At 46.7% G+C, this 22610-nt stretch overlaps 2 protein-coding genes across 2 annotated transcripts; both read left to right on the forward strand.

The window, feature by feature from the left end:
• Positions 1-404: 404 nt before the first annotated feature.
• Positions 405-2391, forward strand: SOX17 (SRY-box transcription factor 17). Its single transcript, XM_050971609.1, has 2 exons — positions 405-797; positions 1069-2391. The coding sequence occupies exons 1-2, from the start codon at positions 503-505 to the stop codon at positions 2025-2027; spliced, it is 1254 nt and encodes a 417-aa protein (XP_050827566.1). The 5' UTR covers positions 405-502; the 3' UTR covers positions 2028-2391.
• A 7431-nt stretch (positions 2392-9822) lies between these two features.
• Positions 9823-12776, forward strand: LOC127059319 (transcription factor SOX-17-like). Its single transcript, XM_050971610.1, has 2 exons — positions 9823-10168; positions 10440-12776. Exons 1-2 carry the CDS (start codon positions 9880-9882, stop codon positions 11396-11398), a joined length of 1248 nt encoding a protein of 415 aa, XP_050827567.1. The 5' UTR covers positions 9823-9879; the 3' UTR covers positions 11399-12776.
• The last annotated feature ends 9834 nt before the right edge of the window (positions 12777-22610 follow it).

Here is a 22610-nt window from a genome sequence, read left to right on the forward strand (position 1 = left end):
GGTATCTCGGCACAACTGAAATACTCTGTCCCTTTCCCCTCTTGCCTCTCTGCTCCGCACAGGGATGTCCCTTAGCGCACGGCCTCGTGGGCCGGTCTGCGCTGCCCTTGCAGAGGGCAGGGCTGAGGCCGGCGGCGCTCCAGAAGGCGCTGCCGCTGGCCCGAGGCACAGCGGGCACGGGTCCCGCGGGGGCGGGGGCAGCGCCGGCCGCGGCGGAGCCCGCTATGCGCTCAGGTGCCGGGCCCCGCCGGGGAGCGCCGGCAGGAGCCGTGGGGGCCGCCCCGCGGGGCAGCGCCGCGGGAGCCACGGCCGCCGTCCGGCGGCGCGCCCGCCCCCGCCGCCCCATTGGCCGCGCCGCGGCTCAAATAGGGCTGGACCGGGCGCGGGCTCTGGCAGCAGCGAGCGGGCTCCGAGTGCGTCCCGTGGGCCGGCTGCAGCTGCCGGCTTTGGCGGCAGCAATCGGCAGCGCGTCCCGTCCGGTCCGGCCCGGTCCCAGCGCGAGATGAGCAGCCCCGATGCGGGCTACGCCAGCAGCGACGACCAGGTGCAGGGGCGGTGCTCGCTGCCCATCATGATGCCGGCCATGTGCCCGTGGGCGGCAGAGGCGCTGAGCCCGCTGGGCGAGGCGAAGGCGAAGGGCGGCGCGGCGGCGTCGGGGCCGTCGGGCGGCCGGAGCAAGGGCGAGGCGCGGATCCGGCGTCCCATGAACGCCTTCATGGTGTGGGCGAAGGACGAGCGCAAGCGGCTGGCGCAGCAAAACCCGGACCTGCACAACGCCGAGCTCAGCAAGATGCTGGGTGAGCGCGGGCGGGCGCGGGGCCCCGTGGGGCGGATCCAGGAGAGCGAGGAGGCCGGGGAAGCTCCGGGTCGGGGCTGTGGGCGGCGAGCGGGGGGATCCGTGGGCTGTCGGGCCGGGATCCCGGCGTGGCGGTCGCGTCCGAGGGCGAGCGAGGATCGCGCACGGCCGGGCGGGGCTGGGGCTGTGGGCGGGGGCGGTGTCGGTGTCGCCGGGAGCGGGCGTGGGTGCCGCTGGGTGAGCGGGCGTTCTGACGGTGTCGGTGGGTGCAGGTAAATCGTGGAAGGCGCTGTCGCTGGCGGAGAAGCGTCCGTTCGTGGAGGAGGCGGAGCGGCTGCGGGTGCAGCACATGCAGGACCACCCGAACTACAAGTACCGGCCGCGGCGGCGGAAGCAGGTGAAGCGCCTGAAGCGGGTGGAGAGCGGCTTCCTGCAGCACGGCCTGGCCGAGGCGGCGGCGGCGGCGGCGGCCGGGGGGCCCGGTCTGGGCAGCGAGGTGTCCGGCGGCGTCGGCGGCAGGATGTGCGTGGAGGGCCTGGGACTGGCGTACGGCGAGCAGGGCTACGCGGCGGCGGCGGGCGCGGGCCACTACCGGGACTGTCCGCCGCTGGGCGCCGCGTTCGACGGCTACGGCCTGCCGACACCGGACCCGTCGCCGCTGGACGCGGCGGAGAGCGAGGCGTCCTTCTTCGCGGCGGGGCTGCAGGACGAGTGCGCGCTGGTGCCCTACGGCTACGGCCCGCACCCGGTGGCCGCCGAGTACCCGGCAGCAGCAGCAGCGGCGGCGGCGGCGTCCGAGAGCCCGTCGGGCGGGTCGCTGCGGCGGCACCTGCCGCCCGGAGAGGCGCTGGGCGCGGGCGGGTCGCTGCAGGGGCTGCTGGGCTGCCCGGCGCCGCTGCACGCCTACTACGGGCAGTGCCAGCCGCCGGGAGCGGGGCGCGGCCCGCCGCCGCTGCCGCCGCCGGGGGCCGTGGGTCAGCCGTCGCCGCCGCCGGAGTCGGCGCCGTGCCGGGAGCAGCTGGAGCAGCTGCGGCCGGAGGAACTGCTGGGCGAGGTGGATCGCACGGAATTCGAACAGTACCTGCGCTTCGCCTGCAAGCCCGAGCTGGGGCTGCCCTACGGCGGCCACGACGCGGCCGCGCTGTCGGCGCCCGAGGTTGCGGCTCCCATCTCGTCGGCCGTGTCGGACGCCAGCAGCGCCGTCTACTACTGCGGCTACCCCGACTTGTGAAGGGCTCGCTGGGGCTCGGCACGGACAGTGGCGTGGAGGCGCCAGGCCCCGCTCCTATTTATGTAATTTATTTGAATCTTGAGAACTGACAGGGTATCTGTGACCTACTCGAGGTTTAAAAGGTGATGTGCCATCTCGCTGTCTAGGTGGTGCAGGTTTTACCATCACTGTCCGACAGTTACATCTAAAACTGTTGCTGTGGTGGAATGATGATACTAGGGGCACACGGAGATTATAATTTCTGTGATCTTGTTAGAGATCCGCATGCTTTTGTATGTTTTTTTTCAAAGTGCTGTGTTTTATATGATGGATTTGTACAGAATGATTTTGCACTTTTACAATAAAGGGAAAATAATAAAACTGGTCTCTGATAACTCTTCCAAGTGGTCATATCGTCCTTTGTAATGGATATTTACTGCCTATCAAACTACTTTTGTGTGTGTCCCGTGCACTGAGCATTAGGTCCTCTCACACTTTCTGTAGGCAGTCTTCCTATGTTTCTCCTGCTTCAGTTACAGACAAAATTTCAAACCTCCTGCAACCTCCTACTCCAGGTTCTTGGTTTATTTATTTTTTTACACTTCATTGGTGTTTTCTTATAGAGCTGATTAATATGATGTATTAAAAAAAAAGACTAATTTTTAACACCAGCTGTTAAAAGCCTCTATGAACCTGCCTCTTGTGGTAGGTTAGGGATTTCTGTTTTTAATGGAAGCAGGGACTCATTGATGGGATGGGTGGGTAAGCGCTGGTTTAAGCTCCTCCTGGGCACAAATTGTCTTTCGTGTCCCCGTAGCTGCCCTGCTGCGCCGGGGCGGGGGGTGACCCGGTGTATCCGATCTCCGCTGCGCAGATCAAGAGCTGTAAATCTGGATTCAAAGTAAGCGAAAAATTCCGACACGAGCCTCCAAGGGGGGAGGCCGGGAGCAGCCCACTCGGCACCCTGCCATAGCAGCACATTCTATCTGTCCCTCCCAGAATCTTACCTTTCCTCGCCTAGGGACATCCATTGGTCGGTGTCATCGCGTCTAGAGATAGAAATATCTCCGTGCTTGGGAAATGGGCACCCTGTAATTAAACTTGGGTGGAAAAAAAAAAAAAAAAAAAGCCTTTTCGTTTAGATGTTAGTACCGAGTCCGGCGGTGGGATGGGACTGATAAATAAATTATGTATATTGCTTTAATCGGGGGGAGGAGGCAGCAGTCATCTGGGTCGTTTGCTTCCTAAGATAAAGCTGTGGAGCTGAGCACCAGGGAGGAGGGAGCGGGGGCCGAAGTGGCAGACTTGCCCACTGATCAGCCTATCTTCCACGAGGACGGGAAATTAAATTGTGTCCGTTTTCAAATTGCAATTAAAGAGACTTATGTTTGTACCCGCGAAAGAGAAAATAGATGCAAAATGCCTCAATCAATGAGATTTGAGAGCAGCCTCCTCGGCAAAAATCGACTTAGTAATTGTGCACTATTACTGGGTCTTGAATCAAAAGGCATTCAGACCCTTAATATTTAGTAAAATAGACTACTCTAGTTTCTCAGTCTTCCCATTTTACTTTTCAAACAGTCTTCAATTCTAAGAAATATACCTAAAATATCCATCCTATCACTCTCTTCACCCTTCTCCCAACTGCACGTGAGAAAAATTATGTAATTCTGAAATAGGTGATACTTCAGAACAAGGACATAGTATGTTTTCTTAATGCTTTAATTTTGAAAAAAAATTTACATATTTAAAACATAGGTACATAAACCCAGGAAACAAATGTGCATGAGAGATGGTTTCTTGTTTGGTTGAGTTTTCCTTTTATTATGGTATTTAAACCTACAGGATTAAAATAATTTTGTCCTTTTCACACACGTTCACAGTTTTCTGCGGGAAAATCACTTTGGCTGGTTTGAGAAATAAATCACAATAAGCTTTTCATAACTTTAGTCACCATTTCTTTTAATTTGTATTTTAAGTGCAGATTTTGCTCCCCTCTTCTGTCCTTTACCCCAACTTGTCAGACAGCTGAAACCTGAAGCAGACTTGGAACTGTAAGTGGCTCATAATTAAGGCTGAAAACTTTCTATTATTTTCCTTTCTTTTCTTTTCTGGAAGGGAATGACACAAAATTGAAACAAATACACCGGTTTTGGTAAGAGTGTTTGCCCACACAACAGTCCAACACACGACAGGATTGTGTCGAACTGTGTGCAGTGAAGATATGGCAGATCTTCCAGCATCCTTTTTCACAGAGCTTCTGCAGATTCAAATCTAAGAAGCATTATTTCCCTGTATGTAGCCAGATGTGTAGCTCTTTTTTTAGCCCTTCCTGATGAGAAGGATGGTCTGAAACTTCTTTAAAATGTCTGAAACCTGTCAGACTTATGCAAAGCCAATATGCATGAAGCAAAATATTCTTCGTCCAAACCCTATTTTTCTTAAAGCATCTTGACTTTCTGTTTCTAAATGGCAGACACGCAAATTTGTCCTGTAGCCCTTTCGAAACATTAAACCTTCCTCACGCCCCATGAGCGCCTATGACAATAGACGCATTAAAAGAAAAACCCCGAAGTGATTAGTATTTTTTTTTCTCGAGAGCTTTCCTCATCAAGGTTCTCGCTGTCAGACGGTGAAAGCAGTTGCTGTGTGCCCCGGGGGACTGTGGAGAAGGCTTCAAGTGTGTGACAGAGACCGAGGTGGCTCCTGGCCGCACTCTTTTGGCAGAGTCGGGTCTGTCACTGCCACTCCGCTCCCGGCACTGCACGCAGGGCAATTCGCTCTCTGGAAACCGCGCTCCTGGTTCACTCCAAAAAACTAAACCACAAAGACAGGGTGGCATCTGCAAAGCCTCTCTAACCTTACCCAAACTCTTTCTCCAGTAAACAACGGCGTTACCTGGGCAGCGCCTTCCAGCCCCTTCTTACAGCAATGGTGAGTGCTCTCTTAAGTTCCCAGAGAACAGTTATGCCCCAAAGCCCAAAAGGTATTCAGCTCTTTGTCTTTTGCTTGGTGTTGGGGTTTTTCTGTCCCTCTCTTATCAATTCGCAATAAATCCCTAGTAATGTTTCCATTTTTCTTAACACAGTCAAGTCCCTTATGTTGGTATCACATTGCAGCTGGAAGAGTTTGGTTGGTTGTTTTATTTCTGAGTGGGTCGGTTTGTTTGTATGGGTTTTTTGGTGGTATTTGTTTGTTTGTTTTGGTTGGGGTTTTGTGGGTTTTAATTTATTTTTTATTTTGATGTTTTGTGTATGTGTGTGTGTTTGTGTCTATGTGTGCTTTTTGTCTTGCTGGAGTATATGGATAGACAAGCAAGTGGGCCTAATATGCAAAAAAGAGAACTTCAGGCCAAGGTACTAAATTAAAGTCAGCTCAAGGTTCATTCGTGCAGGGCAGGTGGCAGGAAAGCCAGGAGGTCAAAATAACAACACACTTGTTAAAGCAGAGAAGCTGGAAATGTCAAGAAGCAGTGGTTTTGTGCTCTAAATAAAACCCTAAACCAACCCCCCCCCAAAAAAAAAACCAAACAAAAAAATCCCAAGCCAACCCCCTCCCCCCCAAAATAACAACAAACCACAAAAAAAAAAAAAACAAAACAAAACAAAACAAAACAAACCTCCATATTAACATAGCAGATTTCTGCCCAGCTGTGTGCTTTTCCAGCTACAAAGATGGTAATCCCTAGAAGACACTAGCAGCAATGCTGCTGACGAATTTCTCCTTTTACAAAAATTTAGTTTACTTTTGTGGCAACCCTATTCTTGTGTTGTAGTAAATCCCGTCCCAGCCGCTCCTGAGAAGGACCACAGAAGCCCCTGACAAGGGTTGGGATGCCAGCACGGGATGAGGAGCCAATACCCCGGGCACAGCTGGCGTGGGCGGCAGGGACAGGCCATTCGCAGCCTTGTGACAAGCGACATTAGCGTGCATCAGGTGGCTGACTGCACTTAGCGCTGCACCGAGTGACGAGCGGGACTGACAGAACTGTGAAACCCAGTAATTACACACCCACATTTGCTTAACGTTAAACAGTCAAGTAATGTGTTGACTAATTAAATGCTTGCTAGATCAGAGTTCAGTCGCCCTCTTCAGATTTCCGTCTACAAAAATAGGAATTTCTTTCACCTTCTCTGTGTTTGGACAGAGGCTCTTAAACACAGTAGCTGCCTGTGCGTCTAAGAGAGTGCGTTGATCATCCAAGGCTTTCTCTCAGACTGCTATATTTTAGTATTTTAAGTGTAGGATTTTACCCTGAATTATTTACTCAGAAGGTCTGTCACATACATAAAGAGACTACACCTAAGATATGAATCTTGTCTCAGATCAAATGCTAAATAAATCCCTTTGTTCCTGATGACATCTGACTTCCCTCTGCTTTGGATCCTGCAAAACCTATCCAAGGTTTTGTCCGTTGCTCTCAGAAAAAACAGTCAAAGTCCACACCTTCTAAAGAAAAGAAAGAAAATTATTGCACTTTCTGCACTGTAAAATGACAGGTTATGAACGCATTTGAGGAGAAAGGGGTAGGTTATTTGTTTCCCTTTCTTATTTCGAGTGTTGCAAAGCCACCCGAACGTCACTGCTGCTAACACTAACCCACAATCTGTTCCTGTTCTGGATTACAGGGTCCTATAGGTGCTTGTGGGGCCCCAAGGCTGAAGATCGGGTGGCATTACATGCTTGTATTTATCATTATTTATATTATATTATATTATATTATATTATATTATATTATATTATATTATATTATATTATATTATATTATATTATATTATATTATATTATATTATATTATATTATATTATATTATATTATATTATATTATATTATATTATATTATATTATATTATATTATATTATATCGTATTCTGGAACTGATTTCAAAGCCTCCTTTTTAAACAAAATTATTGTTTTTTAATTTTATTTGTTTTTTCCGGCCTAATGTGCGCTGCTGAATCCCTGGTTTTGCTGCTCGGAAGTCGTTCCTGCTCAGGGAAGCTGCTGATGGTGGTGAATCGATGGAGCTGCTTTAGGGGACAAGCCCATGCCATCAAGTTGTTAGGTGGTGTGACTGAACGAATTGCTTGGTGCCATCCTTGTCACCGCGTGATCCCGCTCGCCGACCGGTCAGCTGTGACACGGTTGACCTGGTCAGGTGTGAATTGCCCCATTTCGTGTCTGCTGAAGAAAACCTACGGCGAACTCGGGAGGTCGGGTGTCTCCTGCCCTAATATTCGGCGCTCGTCCCCAGCGAGCAGGAACAGCGGGTACCAGTTACCAGGCTGACCGGGCTGGTACGGGAGGCTCAGCCCGTGGGTGGAGCAGCCAACCCGCCGCCCCGAGCCCTCGCCCGGCAGCCTCTGGGGCGGGAAGGTCCGCTGTGGTCCCTCTGTAGCGCTGCGGAGCAGCGAGAACGGACGGTGCAGCAGGGCGCACTGGGGTGAAACAAGGGGACGGGAACAGCAGAGCGGCTCCAGGCTCAAAGACAGCCCGCTAAAAAGCAATGCAGACTTGTAAGACAGGTCCAGTTGTCCCTGTCCTTGAGAATGTCAATATTTTCTCAAAAAGAACTACTCCAAGTTAACAAGCTACCTAGTTTTTATCCCAGAGAAATTTAAAGTATGAGTCCAAGGAATACAAGTGATTCTCCTTCATATTGTGTGTATGTGTGCATGCTAAAAAACAGAGCAGGGAAGCTATTCTGGACACAGGAAAATAGTTTTAAACTAAGAGAGGATCCTTTTAGATACGCTAGAAGGAAGCAGGGTTACAACGAGGGTAGTAAAACACTGGAACAGGTTGCCCACAGAGGTTGTGGATGCCCCGTCCTTGGAAGTGTTCAAGGCCAGGTTGGATGGGGCTTTGAGCAACCTGGTCTAGTGGAAGGCGCTCCTGCCCATGGGAAGGGGGTGGAATTAGAAAATTTTTAAAGTCCCTTCCAACCCAAACTAGTCTATGATTACTTCCTGCAGTTTAAAGGGTTTGTATATAAATACATTCGTCTATCTTCTGTCCAAAAGCAATTATTTCAAGTTTGGTCTGACATCATTACCATTACCAATGGATTATTTCCCAGGTACGTATTTCTGCCCCGAGAATCTTTCCCAGCCTGCAGGCATTTAAATTCCCTTTTCTGGGTTCCAGACTTATGTGGAAGATAAAGGACTCTAAGTAACTCGTGCTAGCGTGTCTCTTTGTGAAGAACTAACACAGAATTTTATACTCTCGACTTCAAGCAAAACAGGAACACAGGGATATCAGGAAAGAAATTGTACAATGATTTAAATATTTCCGATATCCATCGATAGAAAGAGGAGTGGGGTTCCCCGACGGCAGGAATCTGTCGAGAGTGCTCCTGCTCCCACTCCCCACTCCGGATTTACCGTAATGCCAGGAGGGAGCCCGGCCGCCCCACATACCTGGTTGAGACGGGCTGTCATGGAAAAGCGCGCCTTATTGGAGGGGGAGAAAAGGGCGTTAATGACCGGTAAACTTTATTAATGAGGGCAGGATTTATTCAGTGTTTTTTTAATCGCCTGTAACTTCACGCCTTTTCTATTCAGATAAGATGCGATCTCATGTATCAAGGCACAGATGTGCCCTTCAGCTTGTTCAGTTATACTGGAGCACAAGAAAAAGCGCCAAGAAACACGTCCCAGGTCGTGCCTAGGTTTACAAGTCGCTCGACTGCTCGTTTATGGACAAACTTTCTCTGCATTCATGCTGTATGAAATATGCCCTGCTAACACATCTTCCGAGGTACGCTTTGAAAAATAGGGTTGTTAGTACTATCGAAAATACCATCGAATATTAGAAAACCGAAATGGGAAGAATTATTCCAGTTTATGAGAACGTCCCATTTATCAAGACTACTCTCAATACGATGGCAGTAGGATAGCTGTGAAAAAAATTTAAACAGCCTCGAATCCATCACATATTCTTAGGAAAAACAAACAGTATTGTCCTTACTTCTCTATACATTCCGATAAAATGAGGGTCCCTTAATTTTAAATACCTCGTGATTTAATGAAATCAACTTGCCAAGGAAGCAAAGCACAGACAGCTGACAGCAAGGGGGTCCTGCGAGGCAGTGACAGTGACAGCAGACGGGAAAAAAATCTGTCTCGGTTCGCGGAACTTGCCTCGCCATAGCTGAAAGCGCGCATGCACTGAAGCATTCCCGCACCGCTCCCTCGGAGCAGTTGGTTACGGGGATAGAGGGCAGAGCAGGAGCAGCGGGAGCGGCTCGGGTAGCGCTACCAGGGTACGAAGCTGAAGTGTGAGGCACAGGCGATCACTTGTCTTGTTGTTCCTAAGCTACGTCCCACATCTACGTGCAGGAGAAACCGCTTGTGCCTGTCAGAGTGTTACAGGGTATCTCGGCACAACTGAAATACTCTGTCCCTTTCCCCTCTTGCCTCTCTGCTCCGCACAGGGATGTCCCTTAGCGCACGGCCTCGTGGGCCGGTCTGCGCTGCCCTTGCAGAGGGCAGGGCTGAGGCCGGCGGCGCTCCAGAAGGCGCTGCCGCTGGCCCGAGGCACAGCGGGCACGGGTCCCGCGGGGGCGGGGGCAGCGCCGGCCGCGGCGGAGCCCGCTATGCGCTCAGGTGCCGGGCCCCGCCGGGGAGCGCCGGCAGGAGCCGTGGGGGCCGCCCCGCGGGGCAGCGCCGCGGGAGCCACGGCCGCCGTCCGGCGGCGCGCCCGCCCCCGCCGCCCCATTGGCCGCGCCGCGGCTCAAATAGGGCTGGACCGGGCGCGGGCTCTGGCAGCAGCGAGCGGGCTCCGAGTGCGTCCCGTGGGCCGGCTGCAGCTGCCGGCTTTGGCGGCAGCAATCGGCAGCGCGTCCCGTCCGGTCCGGTCCCGGCGCGAGATGAGTAGCCCCGATGCGGGCTACGCCAGCAGCGACGACCAGGTGCAGGGGCGGTGCTCGCTGCCCATCATGATGCCGGCCATGTGCCCGTGGGCGGCAGAGGCGCTGAGCCCGCTGGGCAAGGCGAAGGGCGGCGCGGGGGCGTCGGGGCCGTCGGGCGGCCGGAGCAAGGGCGAGGCGCGGATCCGGCGTCCCATGAACGCCTTCATGGTGTGGGCGAAGGACGAGCGCAAGCGGCTGGCGCAGCAAAACCCGGACCTGCACAACGCCGAGCTCAGCAAGATGCTGGGTGAGCGCGGGCGGGCGCGGGGCCCCGTGGGGCGGATCCAGGAGAGCGAGGAGGCCGGGGAAGCTCCGGGTCGGGGCTGTGGGCGGCGAGCGGGGGGATCCGTGGGCTGTCGGGCTGGGGTCCCGGTGTGGCGGTCGCGTCCGAGGGCGAGCGAGGATCGCGCACGGCCGGGCGAGGCTGGGGCTGTGGGCGGGGGCGGGGGCGGTGTCGCCGGGAGCGGGCGTGGGTGCCGCTGGGTGAGCGGGCGTTCTGACGGTGTCGGTGGGTGCAGGTAAATCGTGGAAGGCGCTGTCGCTGGCGGAGAAGCGTCCGTTCGTGGAGGAGGCGGAGCGGCTGCGGGTGCAGCACATGCAGGACCACCCGAACTACAAGTACCGGCCGCGGCGGCGGAAGCAGGTGAAGCGCCTGAAGCGGGTGGAGAGCGGCTTCCTGCAGCACGGCCTGGCCGAGGCGGCGGCGGCGGCGGCGGCCGGGGGGCCCGGTCTGGGCAGCGAGGTGTCCGGCGGCGTCGGCGGCAGGATGTGCGTGGAGGGCCTGGGACTGGCGTACGGCGAGCAGGGCTACGCGGCGGCGGCGGGCGCGGGCCACTACCGGGACTGTCCGCCGCTGGTCGCCGCGTTCGACGGCTACGGCCTGCCGACACCGGACCCGTCGCCGCTGGACGCGGCGGAGAGCGAGGCGTCCTTCCTCGCGGCGGGGCTGCAGGACGAGTGCGCGCTGGTGCCCTACGGCTACGGCCCGCACCCGGTGGCCGCCGAGTACCCGGCAGCAGCAGCAGCGGCGGCGGCGGCGTCCGAGAGCCCGTCGGGCGGGTCGCTGCGGCGGCACCTGCCGCCCGGAGAGGCGCTGGGCGCGGGCGGGTCGCTGCAGGGGCTGCTGGGCTGCCCGGCGCCGCTGCACGCCTACTACGGGCAGTGCCAGCCGCCGGGAGCGGGGCGCGGCCCGCCGCCGCTGCCGCCGCCGGGGGCCGTGGGTCAGCCGTCGCCGCCGCCGGAGTCGGCGCCGTGTCGGGAGCAGCTGGAGCAGCTGCGGCCGGAGGAGCTGCTGGGCGAGGTTGATCGCACGGAATTCGAACAGTACCTGCGCTTCGCCTGCAAGCCCGAGCTGGGGCTGCCCTACGGCGGCTACGACGCGGCCGCGCTGTCGGCGCCCGAGGTTGCGGCTCCCATCTCGTCGGCCGTGTCGGACGCCAGCAGCGCCGTCTACTACTGCGGCTACCCCGACTTGTGAAGGGCTCGCTGGGGCTCGGCACGGACAGTGGCGTGGAGGCGCCAGGCCCCGCTCCTATTTATGTAATTTATTTGAATCTCCTTGGGACAGTTCCACGAACTGTGTCCGGGTGGACATAAGCTGCTATCCTCATTATCCGGCAGGCTAATGGCCTCGTTCGAACTGGTTTTCAGCTGGTGTTAATGGAATGTTTACATCTTTTTTTCCTCTTTCGTTCATGGGCGTGATTATCCATATTTTTGCAAAAATATGGATAGTCTCGCGTGTTTATCCAGAACATGTGTCTAGATGTGTTTTTAACTATATCTGTGTTTTAGCATTTCTGAAAAATAAATGAATGTACAGTTGTTTGTCATTCTTCTAAGTGAGGTGGCCCTTGCAAGAGAGTAATTTGAAGTTAAATCTGTAATGCCTTAAGGCCATGCTTTCCAAAGGCAGATAGAATGTGGCTCTTTCACCATGACAATGGCTCTAAAACAGCCTCGGGGACCTAAGATGTTTTGTCCCAGGTGTGGCTGTATTCTTATCGCGTAGTTTAATGGTCAGATCTCTGCTGCTGGTCTGTCTATTGGAGTCAGAACATGTGATTGGACTTGTGTGCATTTTATAGGTTTTTTTTTTCCTTCTGATTTGTGTGCCAACTGAATTTGCATTAACGCATTGGGAAAAAAGCTCCAGTCTGTAACAAAGGAAGCTAGGTAAATTTCAGACACTAATTTTAAAGTGTGCCTGGAATTACATTGGTTTTGGAAAGTTGCAGATGAGAAGGTGACTTTGCTGTACATAGTGATTTTTGTTTGAACCAGAGGATTCACATACAGGATGGAAGCTTCACGTAGAAATTACATGACATCCGCCACCTACCTTCAAGTCTGTTCACGCCATTTAGTGCCATGGGGTTCATGCTCAGTTTATACCAATGAGGAGAAAAAACAGTGCAGCTCAAGTGCTCATTTTGTCTACTGTCAAGTGTCAACTGACCATTAAAATGTGTTTTTTTAGCATGTTCACCTGTGCTCTGTTGTGACATTTCTGCCATTGAAATGGTACAACTATATCATTACTCTTCTGATGTTCAGAAGATGCTGGCTAGAGTCAGCTTACAATAATCGTGGTGGAGATTTTCAGATATTTTAATTTGCCAATGACAGTTCAAAAATGATATGCAATAAAAAGATTTTTGGGTAAGTGTACTTTATCCTACTTAGTTTACTTTCCTACATATTTGATTACTAAGTTGTGGGTGGAGAAATTCTGCAAAAATTCCATTTGTGCAATTTATACTTAGAAATTGCACCAATTTTTATAAAAATTTTATTAGTGACCATTTTAAAACCCATTATTGAAATAGAGTGAGTTGTATTTTCAAACAAATCTAGTCAAAATATGTTATCAGACAATGTTTTATCTATTAATTTTGAAAATGTGATTTTATTTGCCACTGTTTTAAAAGCATAGTCACTTCAATTTAATATTTTTTATCTAGATAGAAATAATTGATGTGTAATAATTTTAGGCTAGGAGAGGGCTAACAACAGTGAAAACTCTAGTTGAACAATTTGTTTCTTCCAGTTGTTTCCTAGATGACCAGCCCTGCTGGTCACCATCATGGCAATCATACTCTTGCATTTGTGGGCTGCTAAAACTGTAGCAGGAATTCTTTCTCATACTATTGTAGAAATATTCAAAACCCCCTCAGAATAAAAGCACAGACAAATTAGGTATTTTTGAGTAGATGTTTAGGTATATTAAAATGATATTAATTTTGTTTTATTGCTTTTTTGTATATTTACTACATACATCATAAGAAACTTATTCTAGTACTGTAGTATAGCCTCAATAAGTAGCTGAATTCTGTTATAAATTGAAATTTTAAAAAGCCTCCAGTAAAAGAAAATTAAGGGAAATAAGCTTAATTAAAGAAGTTCCAAAGTAAGCTTAAACAAATTCCAGGATTAAGGTTACCAGTGCAGCTCTAATTAACCTCTAGAGAATACCATTATAATATTAGTATTAATTGTAAATGATACACACATTTTTCTGTGGAACTCCCTATCTTAAGCAGAAGCCATACATGAAGTTTGAAACCAAAATGCTCCCTAATTATAGCACTGGCAGCACTTTTTCCTTCCCAACATCTAATTCCCAAGTCCAATTCCCTTTGCCTTGCAGTTGACCATCTAATACTGATTTCTATCTAGAACTTTGTCCATTATCTGCATGAAATGAAGCAGCACATGAGGAATCCCTCACCAAATAACAGCATCTAATCCACTGTGGGAGCCTGTATTTTAATCTGCTGCAAGGTGAGGGAACAAATATTGTCAGTGTGTCTTTGGGACAATAGTGTAGGATACCAAAGTTATGCTGGGGCTGTGGAATAATTGGTTTGATTCTCATTCTGGGAATGACATCTGTTACTTTGCCTCTGTATTTTCTATACCTGCCCTTTTGCTATAGTCTCCTTTTCTTTCATTCAGCCTAGTTTGCTCCTTTCATTACTCACGTAAGCCTTTTTCCTTTTCTGTAATAGACTAACCACTCCCTCCTGGTTTGTCTATTCTTTCTATTCTCAAAATACCACGCTTTTCCCCTTTGTCTGAAATCTGCCTGTATACTCTCCTTTTCCTTAGTGGCTTGCCTTTTTTTCTTTTAACCCCAGTCTTTTTCATGTTCCTGGTTGCCCACTGTCTTTGTCCTTGCCTCTGCTCCTCAGCATCTCCTGATTGTTTCAGCCCCAGCTGTGCCCCTTTTTCTACCTCCTTGCAACCTCCTATGAGGTAGTTTCATCTCTATAAGCTCTTTCTCCTGCCTTCCTGCTTCACATTTCATGGTTTAATTCTCCTCATGCTTTTTAGTTTCTAGCTTAAAGTTTCGACTAGGGACCTTAGGCAGTTTTCCATGGTGGAAATATATACACACCTCTGATACTGAGGGACTGCTAGATATTAAAATTACTCCAAAAGGGTCCCAAAATTCATTTAATATGATTGAAAAAACACATTTTCTTTCCCCCTATTTTCAGGAATATCTGACCAGCTTTAGCTGAAACTCTTCTACTCTGCTTGAGTCAGCTGACTTACATGAAAAATTTTGTGGTCCAAACATGTTGTTAAAGCTGTAAAAGCTGATTTCATGTTCTTTAAAAGGAAAGTCTGAGACGACTTTAGCTGCAGGCACCTGTATATCACTTTCAAAATCATCTGAGTGTAGTTCTCCAATACATTTGAGCTCTAATTTAGGGATGGGAAAATCATTTAACTGATATATTGGTCCAAGCATAAAACAAGTATTTTCAGAAAATCTTTCACGGGAATGTTCAAATTAGTCCTGTATTCTAAGGCCACACTGAGAACTTTGTCAGTTGTGTGGAGCGTGGCTGGCAGCTTCCCTTGTGTGCAGTGGGCACCAGCAGGCTGCTCTGCTCCGTGCGGCTGCTCTGCTCCCAGCGGCTGGGGCTGCTCCGTGCAGCGCCCGGCGGGAGCGATGCCCCTGGTGTGGCAGTGTGGGCGGTGCAGGCTGAAGCATCCCTGGCTCTGAGTCACTGCTCTGCTCCTGGAGCTGCTGCATGAGGAGTTTATGGGCTGATAAATGGTGTACGTGTTATCTCTGGTGGATCTTGGCTATCCCAATCCACTCAGGTTATCAGAGCGCTTTCTGGAACTCTTAGAGAGTCAAACATCATCATGTAGCCAAGGCCACCAGTCTGGCAAGCTGGAAATCAGGGTGTGGAAGCCTTCAGGTATTTTAGACATATATCAAAAATATTTTTATTCAGTTCCTTAGAGCTGTTCTGCAGACACCACATTGCTTTGATTAGTTTTCCAAATTAATTTTGTGAAAGCAATAATGTTCCTTTTGCAGCTATCATTAAATCTAGTGATTGGTTTATTAAAATTCTCAGTTTTACTTAAATGAATATGGACTTAAAATACTTTTTATATTCCTCTTCTAGCAACCACCACATTTATGGCTGCATATGCAATGATTACTACAGTAATACTATTTGATATATAGATTTTAAATTTTGTGCTATGGATTGCAGTATGAAATGGAGATGACTATCCTAGTCACTGGAGTCTAAAAAATTTAACCATGGCAGCATAGTCTTAATGCCTAGTTTACACTTCTTGTCAGGTAAATTGCAAATAAACATTTTGTCTTACCCTGATGATTTCAAAACACACTTAATTAAATGGGCACATGGTCAGGTAGAGACAAGGAATTTCTCATGAGGTGTCTTAATGTCCAGGTTGTATGTTGTATTTTGTATAGTTGGAGATTAATTGTAGTTCTAAGGTGTCTCTCTTAGATTTAATTCAGGCATGAATATACCTTATGTATCACTGCAAATTGAAATTGCCATGGCTCTTAAAATATATTAGTGATACAAGTTTTGAATTTTGAGATAAAGAAACTGAAACACCCAAACGTCATGGTATATGTCATCTGCCAGAGATAAAAGTGAAACACTACTCACGATGTCATGAGTCCTTCAGTAAAAAGAATCTTAAAGAGCATAAGGAGAAAAATACAGAACATTTCAAAGCAAATCTATATATGCCCTTTGAGATATCAGTAAATATCTGAGACTTGATGCAATCTCCAGAAATTTCATATTTAAATAAATTGCAAATTTGTTTCCAGTTGCTTTCAGACTCAGAACTCTTGGTTTAGGAGTGTTTTTCATCTATAGTGGAGCAGTGACAAGCAAAGTAAAAATATTTGAGCTACTGAGGCTCTTCATTATGGCTCTGTTCTATCCTTTTTAAATAATTCATTTTTATCTCCCAGCTGTATTGTGATACAAATTAATTTCAGGTACCTGAGATTGAAAAATGTTGAAGTAAGATTTTATAAAGAGTTATTCATCAAAACAAATTTTTACCTTGTTTAAAGAAGGATACCACCATCTTCTGCATTTTTAATAAGCAATAGTTCAGAGAAAGTAAATTTCCATCTTTTTCCTTATCAGAGAGATCTCATTTCATGGAGTATTCCATAGAGTTATCAGGGGAATATAGTTATTGTTCACATTGAGGGTGGCCTCTACACTTACCCACAGAGAATATATTTAGGTACCAGCAAGTCTTGGGTTCTTTCCAAGGCATTGTGGAATTACTTTATGGTGTCTGATTTACTTTAAAGCTTCTTGTTATTGCCATGTAGAAACAAAATTTATCCTGCGCACATCCTGTTTAAAATAAAAATTTGTCCCCTGTTGAACAAAGATAATATTAGAATGTTTTTCGGGGTAAAGGTTTTTTTCAAATTAACTGGTGTGATGAACCAGTATTTGTGAATTCATGGAGCTGAATGCTTTGATACCATACAAATTCTGGTTTCAAATGCACAGATCAGTATTACTGGGGAATAGCTAAGGTAGAGTCAGGTTATGTAGTCTTTATTTATTTTTTTTTAATTATTATTTTTTATTTCATGCTTTCATTGTATTAATGAAAGGTATCACTCCTACAAGTTTCTGTGAGCTAGACCACAGGTGTTTCCTTGACTTCCTGCAGTCTTTCTGTATGTCAACCTATGACAATTTTGCCTGTGCAAAATCAACAGTGAAAACTGGTTTCCCTGAGCCAGGTGAAGCAGATTTGCCCCAGAAGAGTGCAATTTGTATAAATTTCTCATACCTTTGAATTGGGTATGATGACTTAAAATATTGCAAAACCACTCACTAGTATGGATGCAAGAACCTTGAATCACAATGTCCTGGTTTTGCTTTAAAAAGAATGGCCTCAATTCACCACTGATTTGCAATGTGAGGTTAAACCTATAGAGAGCTATTTAATGTGTGGAAAACTTGCTAGAATTTGCAAGGTACACTGTTCCTTCTGTTCTCAGACAGAATTACCTAAGTTATTTCCCTACAAATACTATTGCAGAGCAGAATATTAGAGAAGGCCAAACCTGAAGAAATAACAAACAAACAAACAAAAAAAAAAAACAATGAAAAAAGAGAAGATCTATTTTGTTATTTCTGAATAGGTCAGAGTAATATGTCAAAGAATAACTCACTGGTTTGTACCTGCTCATATATAGTCTGGAAATCCCCACAGGAGATATGAAAAATAACAAGGGCTGTTATTTTGTTGCTGCATCTTGAAATGACTGCAAGAGATCATCTTCTCCTTCTACCAGTTCTCAGTGTCCTGCAAGGAATCTTAGACAGACAGGTGTGTTTCATTCATGAGTCTGATTTTCAACCACAGCCCTTAAAGGCTGCTTTACTGACTTCCCAGCAAGTGTAGCATCACTGAGACTCTGTATCATAGAAAAAGTCTGCTGGGTTTTCTTTCAGCTCTCAAGCCTCAATAAAATACAAAAATGTTGATATTGAGAGAAAATGATCTGGAATACCAGAGAGGTTTCCTAATAACCTTGTGAAATGTATATATTATGGCTACAGGTCATGCACAGGGTGTTCCAGACTCCAACCCACAAAGGAGTGTCAATAATGGCAGCTCCACTGCTACAAGGGGTAACCTTGTGGTCACGGCTGCAAACCAAAAGGAAAGGGGAGCTCTCACTACCAAGTGCAAACGTGTTCTGGAATTTCTGAATGGAAAAGTGACTAATACAGGAAACACAGCAGTGAAGAAAACCAATCTTTCCCTGAGAAGGAGGAGGCTTCTTAGTTTCCAGGTGGCAGAGCTGGGGAACAGTGTAGGTTACACTGCAGAAAGAATCACGTGTATTTCTAGTATTTCACTTCAGGGAAAATTCCAGTCTTGTGTGCACATCCAGCCACACTTGCCATTAGTAGAACACAACTAAAGGAGAATACTAGCAGCCAATATTTCTATTATGTGAAATAATTTCTTAGCAGTGTAAAGTGAAAAGCCATGGTATTACACAGATACAAACTAAAGTGCAACAAACAAATGGATTGTGGGTGGTGAAGGGCAGCTAGCTATCCTGCTGACACTGAGGATTTGTGTAGTTATATCTACAATGCTGCAGTCATGTGTGCACAGCAAATTACATGAAGGCCATTTGGGAACAGTGAAATGAAAAGTCTTGCCCAAGGATGTGTGTTGAAGCCAGGGAATGTTGGACAAATAGAGGAAATAGCACAATTATGTCAAGGTTGTCAGGCAGCAGAGCAAGTCTGAACATGTTTTGTTGTGTTACTGCTTTGGGTGGCTTCTCTACAGCAGTAACTTCTTGTTGACTGAATTATTCACAGATCATATGTTTTGATGGCAATAAGTAGTCACTCTGAAGTACTTTGTGCATTCCAGGTCAATCTAGATACCTCACCCTGACTTGCAGAATCATTAAGGTTGCTAGAAATGCAAGAGTATTCATGTCCAACTTACCCCTAAAAGGTTTCAGGTGACCACCACATCAACTTTTAAGAATTCTGCTAAAAATAAAGAATTATCTATAAAAACAAGCAAGCCTCTCTGCTTCTTGAGAACATACAAGAACACTGAAGAAGACGGTGGCTCCTGGATTTCAGCATCCAGTGTCACACTCTGTGTGGCAGCAACGCCCTCCTGCCCCTCTGAGTCGCTGCTGCTCGCAGACGATGCCTCTGCTTTACCCTGAGGGGTGCCTGTCTGGGACGTGTCTTCCTCCTCAGGTTTACTAATCTGCTTCAGGAACATTTCCACCTGCAATTGTCAAATATCACAGATGATCAAATGATGATCTGTTATCCAGAGCACAGCTTAAAAGCTTCACAGTTCAAAAGCACCTGCCACTGCAGGCACTATAACCTCCTATCTCAGGTAAAATTGTATTCCTATAGGGAAAATCTTACCAAACAGCCTTCATAGACAAATATGTATCTTTTCAGATACTTTTTCAGACTTTCTATTAATTTTTATTCATGGTTTAGAGAATCTTACCTTTGCTAGGGATAAAATAACTGTAAATCTCAAAATAAGGAGCAGAATTTTTAAGCATTGAATAGCTGGCTGACATTAAGATTGTTTTTAACTTTGTTGTTGAATTTACATCAGCAGTAAGACCACAGCATATTCTTGAATTTTGGGGTTCTATGTTCTCACCTGCATCCTGAGAAATACTCTCTCGATGTTTGCAATATATTTTTAATTTGAGGTTTGTGACTCAAATACCTCCCAGATAATGCTATACTTTTCTAATCTTGAGGGCCCCACACAATCTGAGATGTCCTAGGGGTATTCAAGACAATTACACAAAGCTGGCAGACATCACATAGGACATGCTGAAGACCTGCATCCTTGAGGAGGAGCATCCTGACTGAAGCATGCAATTGCTCCTGCAGCATAAGTAGTTCCTTTTGGAGCTAAATTTATCACAGATCTGAGGCCCCCCCTAAGTTAAAACCTGTGAGTGAATCCTGGTGTCTGAGCTAGATAAAACTCCATTTCTGATGTTCCCTCTTCAGCTGTCTCAAGTGTTTTGTGAAATTACTCTAGTGTGCAGATTGCCTGGAAATGCTCCAAGCTCCCCTTTGTGCCAAGTGATGAATAACAATAACGGTGTTGTGATGTCCCATATAAACAAACCACATTAACTCCACTCTTCATACTTCCTAAATTAGAACCACGGTAATATCCAGGAATTACAGATATTTTCCAGTATCTGTAACCTCCAGGAGTTCTCATGGCTTACTTTAAAGCAAGAGAAATGAACTGACTTCCAAGGTTTATCTCTGTTATCCTTGATGACAGGAAGGCAAACAGGGTCAGTTTTAACTAGGAGTGTCTCAGCTTGGAAGGCTCATTTGTCAAACAAGTTTTCCTCCTCTTACAGCAGGAGCAAGGAGACCATCCTCTGAAGCATTGCACTGTATTTAGGGCATCTTAAATACAAAGCACTGAGGAAGGAAAACTAATGGAAAATATAACAGTAGTCAAGAGAGGATGAGAAAAATGATCCAAGTGGGAAGGTAACTAGGCAATTAGATTTGCCTATCCTAGGCCTTTAAATCACTAGTTCTATACTTCTAGCTGTTCAAATTTTCAAAGATGATAGTTTTGCAAACTCCAATTTTCTAAAAACAGCGATGTTGACACTGGTGGAAACTGATTGTGGAAAATCTAAAAATACGAGGTAACTTAGTGAGAATAGTCATGACATTCTGTTTCAGAATCCCAAAGAAGATTCCCTGAAATAAAAAAGGGACATAGTATTTTTCCTAAAAAAAGCCTGACATTTGCAAATCCTTTGATCTAATGCTGATAATCAGAAAGGTACTAAGCCAAACAATTAACATTGCAAGTAGTGAGAGGATAAAGAAACAAAACAAGACCAAACAGATTTTTCAAGAATAAGTTTGATCAATTCAGCATGATTTCCTGTGAAAACAGGGTAAGTGCTTGAGTGTTTAAGGAAGAAGCAAAATATGTGGCTCAATGATAGTAGAAGCTTTAAGGTTGTTATGTTACGTCCCCTAAACTGGGGAGACCTGATCCAGATTAAACCACAGATAATCACAATTATCTGTGCCTTTACCTATAAAAATTCTTTCAGATGGAATCATTGTACAAGCCCATTTCTTTACTTTTTGCATTTAATAATGAGTCAGGAACATAGACTATACTTAACAAAATTTCTGGATTTTGCCAGCTTGGGTAGGGTCAAAACCATTACAAATGATGACATTAGAAGCTAAAATTATCCTGTTAATTTGGAGAAATAGCTTGATATCAGCAAGAAGAACTTCAATTAAGGAAAGTACAAAAAGTAAATACACAAATATAAATAAAAGAATATCTGACTTTGTGATTGCTGTTGCAAAAGAAGAATGGGGGAGAATCTTAAGGCAGCAGTTGAATGTGAACTAAGCCATCTATTCAGCAGAATACTGTGAGTTATGAATAGTTCAGTTGGAAGAGTCTGAGTAGCTGCTGTTTCTTGGTGGGGAATTACTGCACCTCATCTGAGACACAATAACTGACTGTAGTTACATTCCATATCCCCTGCAGTGTAAAATGAAATACACTGCCTTAATCTCTTTCTTTTTTCATCACATTCCTAATGATCTGAGTCAACAAAGCTGCTGTGAATAAAAAAGGCAGAGGTCATCTTGGCAAGCACGAAGAAGAGCACGTGTGACACCCAGGAGTTAATTATTTCACTATAAGAGACCTCAGGTGAGCACTGCATCTATGTTTGCACACCACACTTGAAGAAAAAGATAACCTAAGGGTGGGGGCAGAGCTTTGAAAAAATCATTTGTGAGTAGAGACTGGAGGCTCAATTTCTGTATACCAAATGTTGGTGACCATTAGTTCTCTTTGGTCATAAGGCAAAATTATTTGTCTAAACTTATTTCCCTCCTACCATAAGTAAAGTAGCATTAGTGTTTTCAATGCAAATGGAATTGTTCTAGATTTAAGAATTTGCTATCACAATATAAAAATATGGTGTGATCAATTAATATTTCAGAGATTGTCAATACATGCATTTGGTGTTTTGCTTTATCAACAAAACAGCATGAAGTTCTTCAGATGTGTTAACAGGGTATGACAGTAGGGCTGCTCTCTTGTTTCTTGAATTAGATCCCAGCAGTGATAGAATGGTGTGCAACAGACTGTAGGCAAGGTACAACTAGATACCACAGGGAATTCCTATCTGGTGGCTCCTCAGGGCATCCCTCTCACCCAGCTGTACAGTAAAGGACTCCACCAGCTCCCTTTTCACTCGCTCCTCTAAATTAATCCCAGCTACTCAGCTCCCTCAGACTCTTCCCCATCTCACCATCAGTAACCTCACACATTCTTCCCCATCCTGGGAGCACCTGTACAGGAACAGGCACCTCCCCTTGGCAGTGGTAGGTAATATACTGTGTTGTTCAAGAGGTTATATGTAATTTTACAGAAATTAGTTTATTAAATATTTTACATGGTATTTCACAGGGAGAACCACATGCTGCTGAATATCTAGAATCAGTTCCTGCAATATATGCTTTGTGTGACTCCATTTTATAATTTGCATGAGTACTTTTATATTAATATTTTCATTAACATGAAGAGTCACACATGCAGGGGCACATCTTAGAGTGTAGCTGACCTCACTAATCTCTGTAATGTGTGGTCAGAAAATTAAGGTCATCTACTGCATGGCTGTTTCTGCAAATTTAAAGTGAAAATTTCTCTAAAGCAAAGATCAGACTTTGAATTTATATTTGATCTCATAAAGCAAGTGGGAAATTGTCAGTCCAAAATTGGCTTGAATCTTATATTTTTACTGAAGTAACATG

This window comes from Serinus canaria, chromosome 2 (genome assembly GCF_022539315.1).
Source record: "Serinus canaria isolate serCan28SL12 chromosome 2, serCan2020, whole genome shotgun sequence".
Classification (NCBI taxonomy): Eukaryota; Metazoa; Chordata; class Aves; order Passeriformes; family Fringillidae; genus Serinus; species Serinus canaria.

Coding starts and splice junctions, on each gene's coding strand:
- LOC127059319 (XM_050971610.1), top strand. CDS start 9,880: ATGAGTAGCCCCGATGCGGGCTACGCCAGCAGCGACGACCAGGTGCAG. Junction 10,169..10,439: donor CGAGCTCAGCAAGATGCTGG/GTGAGCGCGGGC, acceptor CGGTGGGTGCAG/GTAAATCGTGGAAGGCGCTG.
- SOX17 (XM_050971609.1), top strand. CDS start 503: ATGAGCAGCCCCGATGCGGGCTACGCCAGCAGCGACGACCAGGTGCAG. Junction 798..1,068: donor CGAGCTCAGCAAGATGCTGG/GTGAGCGCGGGC, acceptor CGGTGGGTGCAG/GTAAATCGTGGAAGGCGCTG.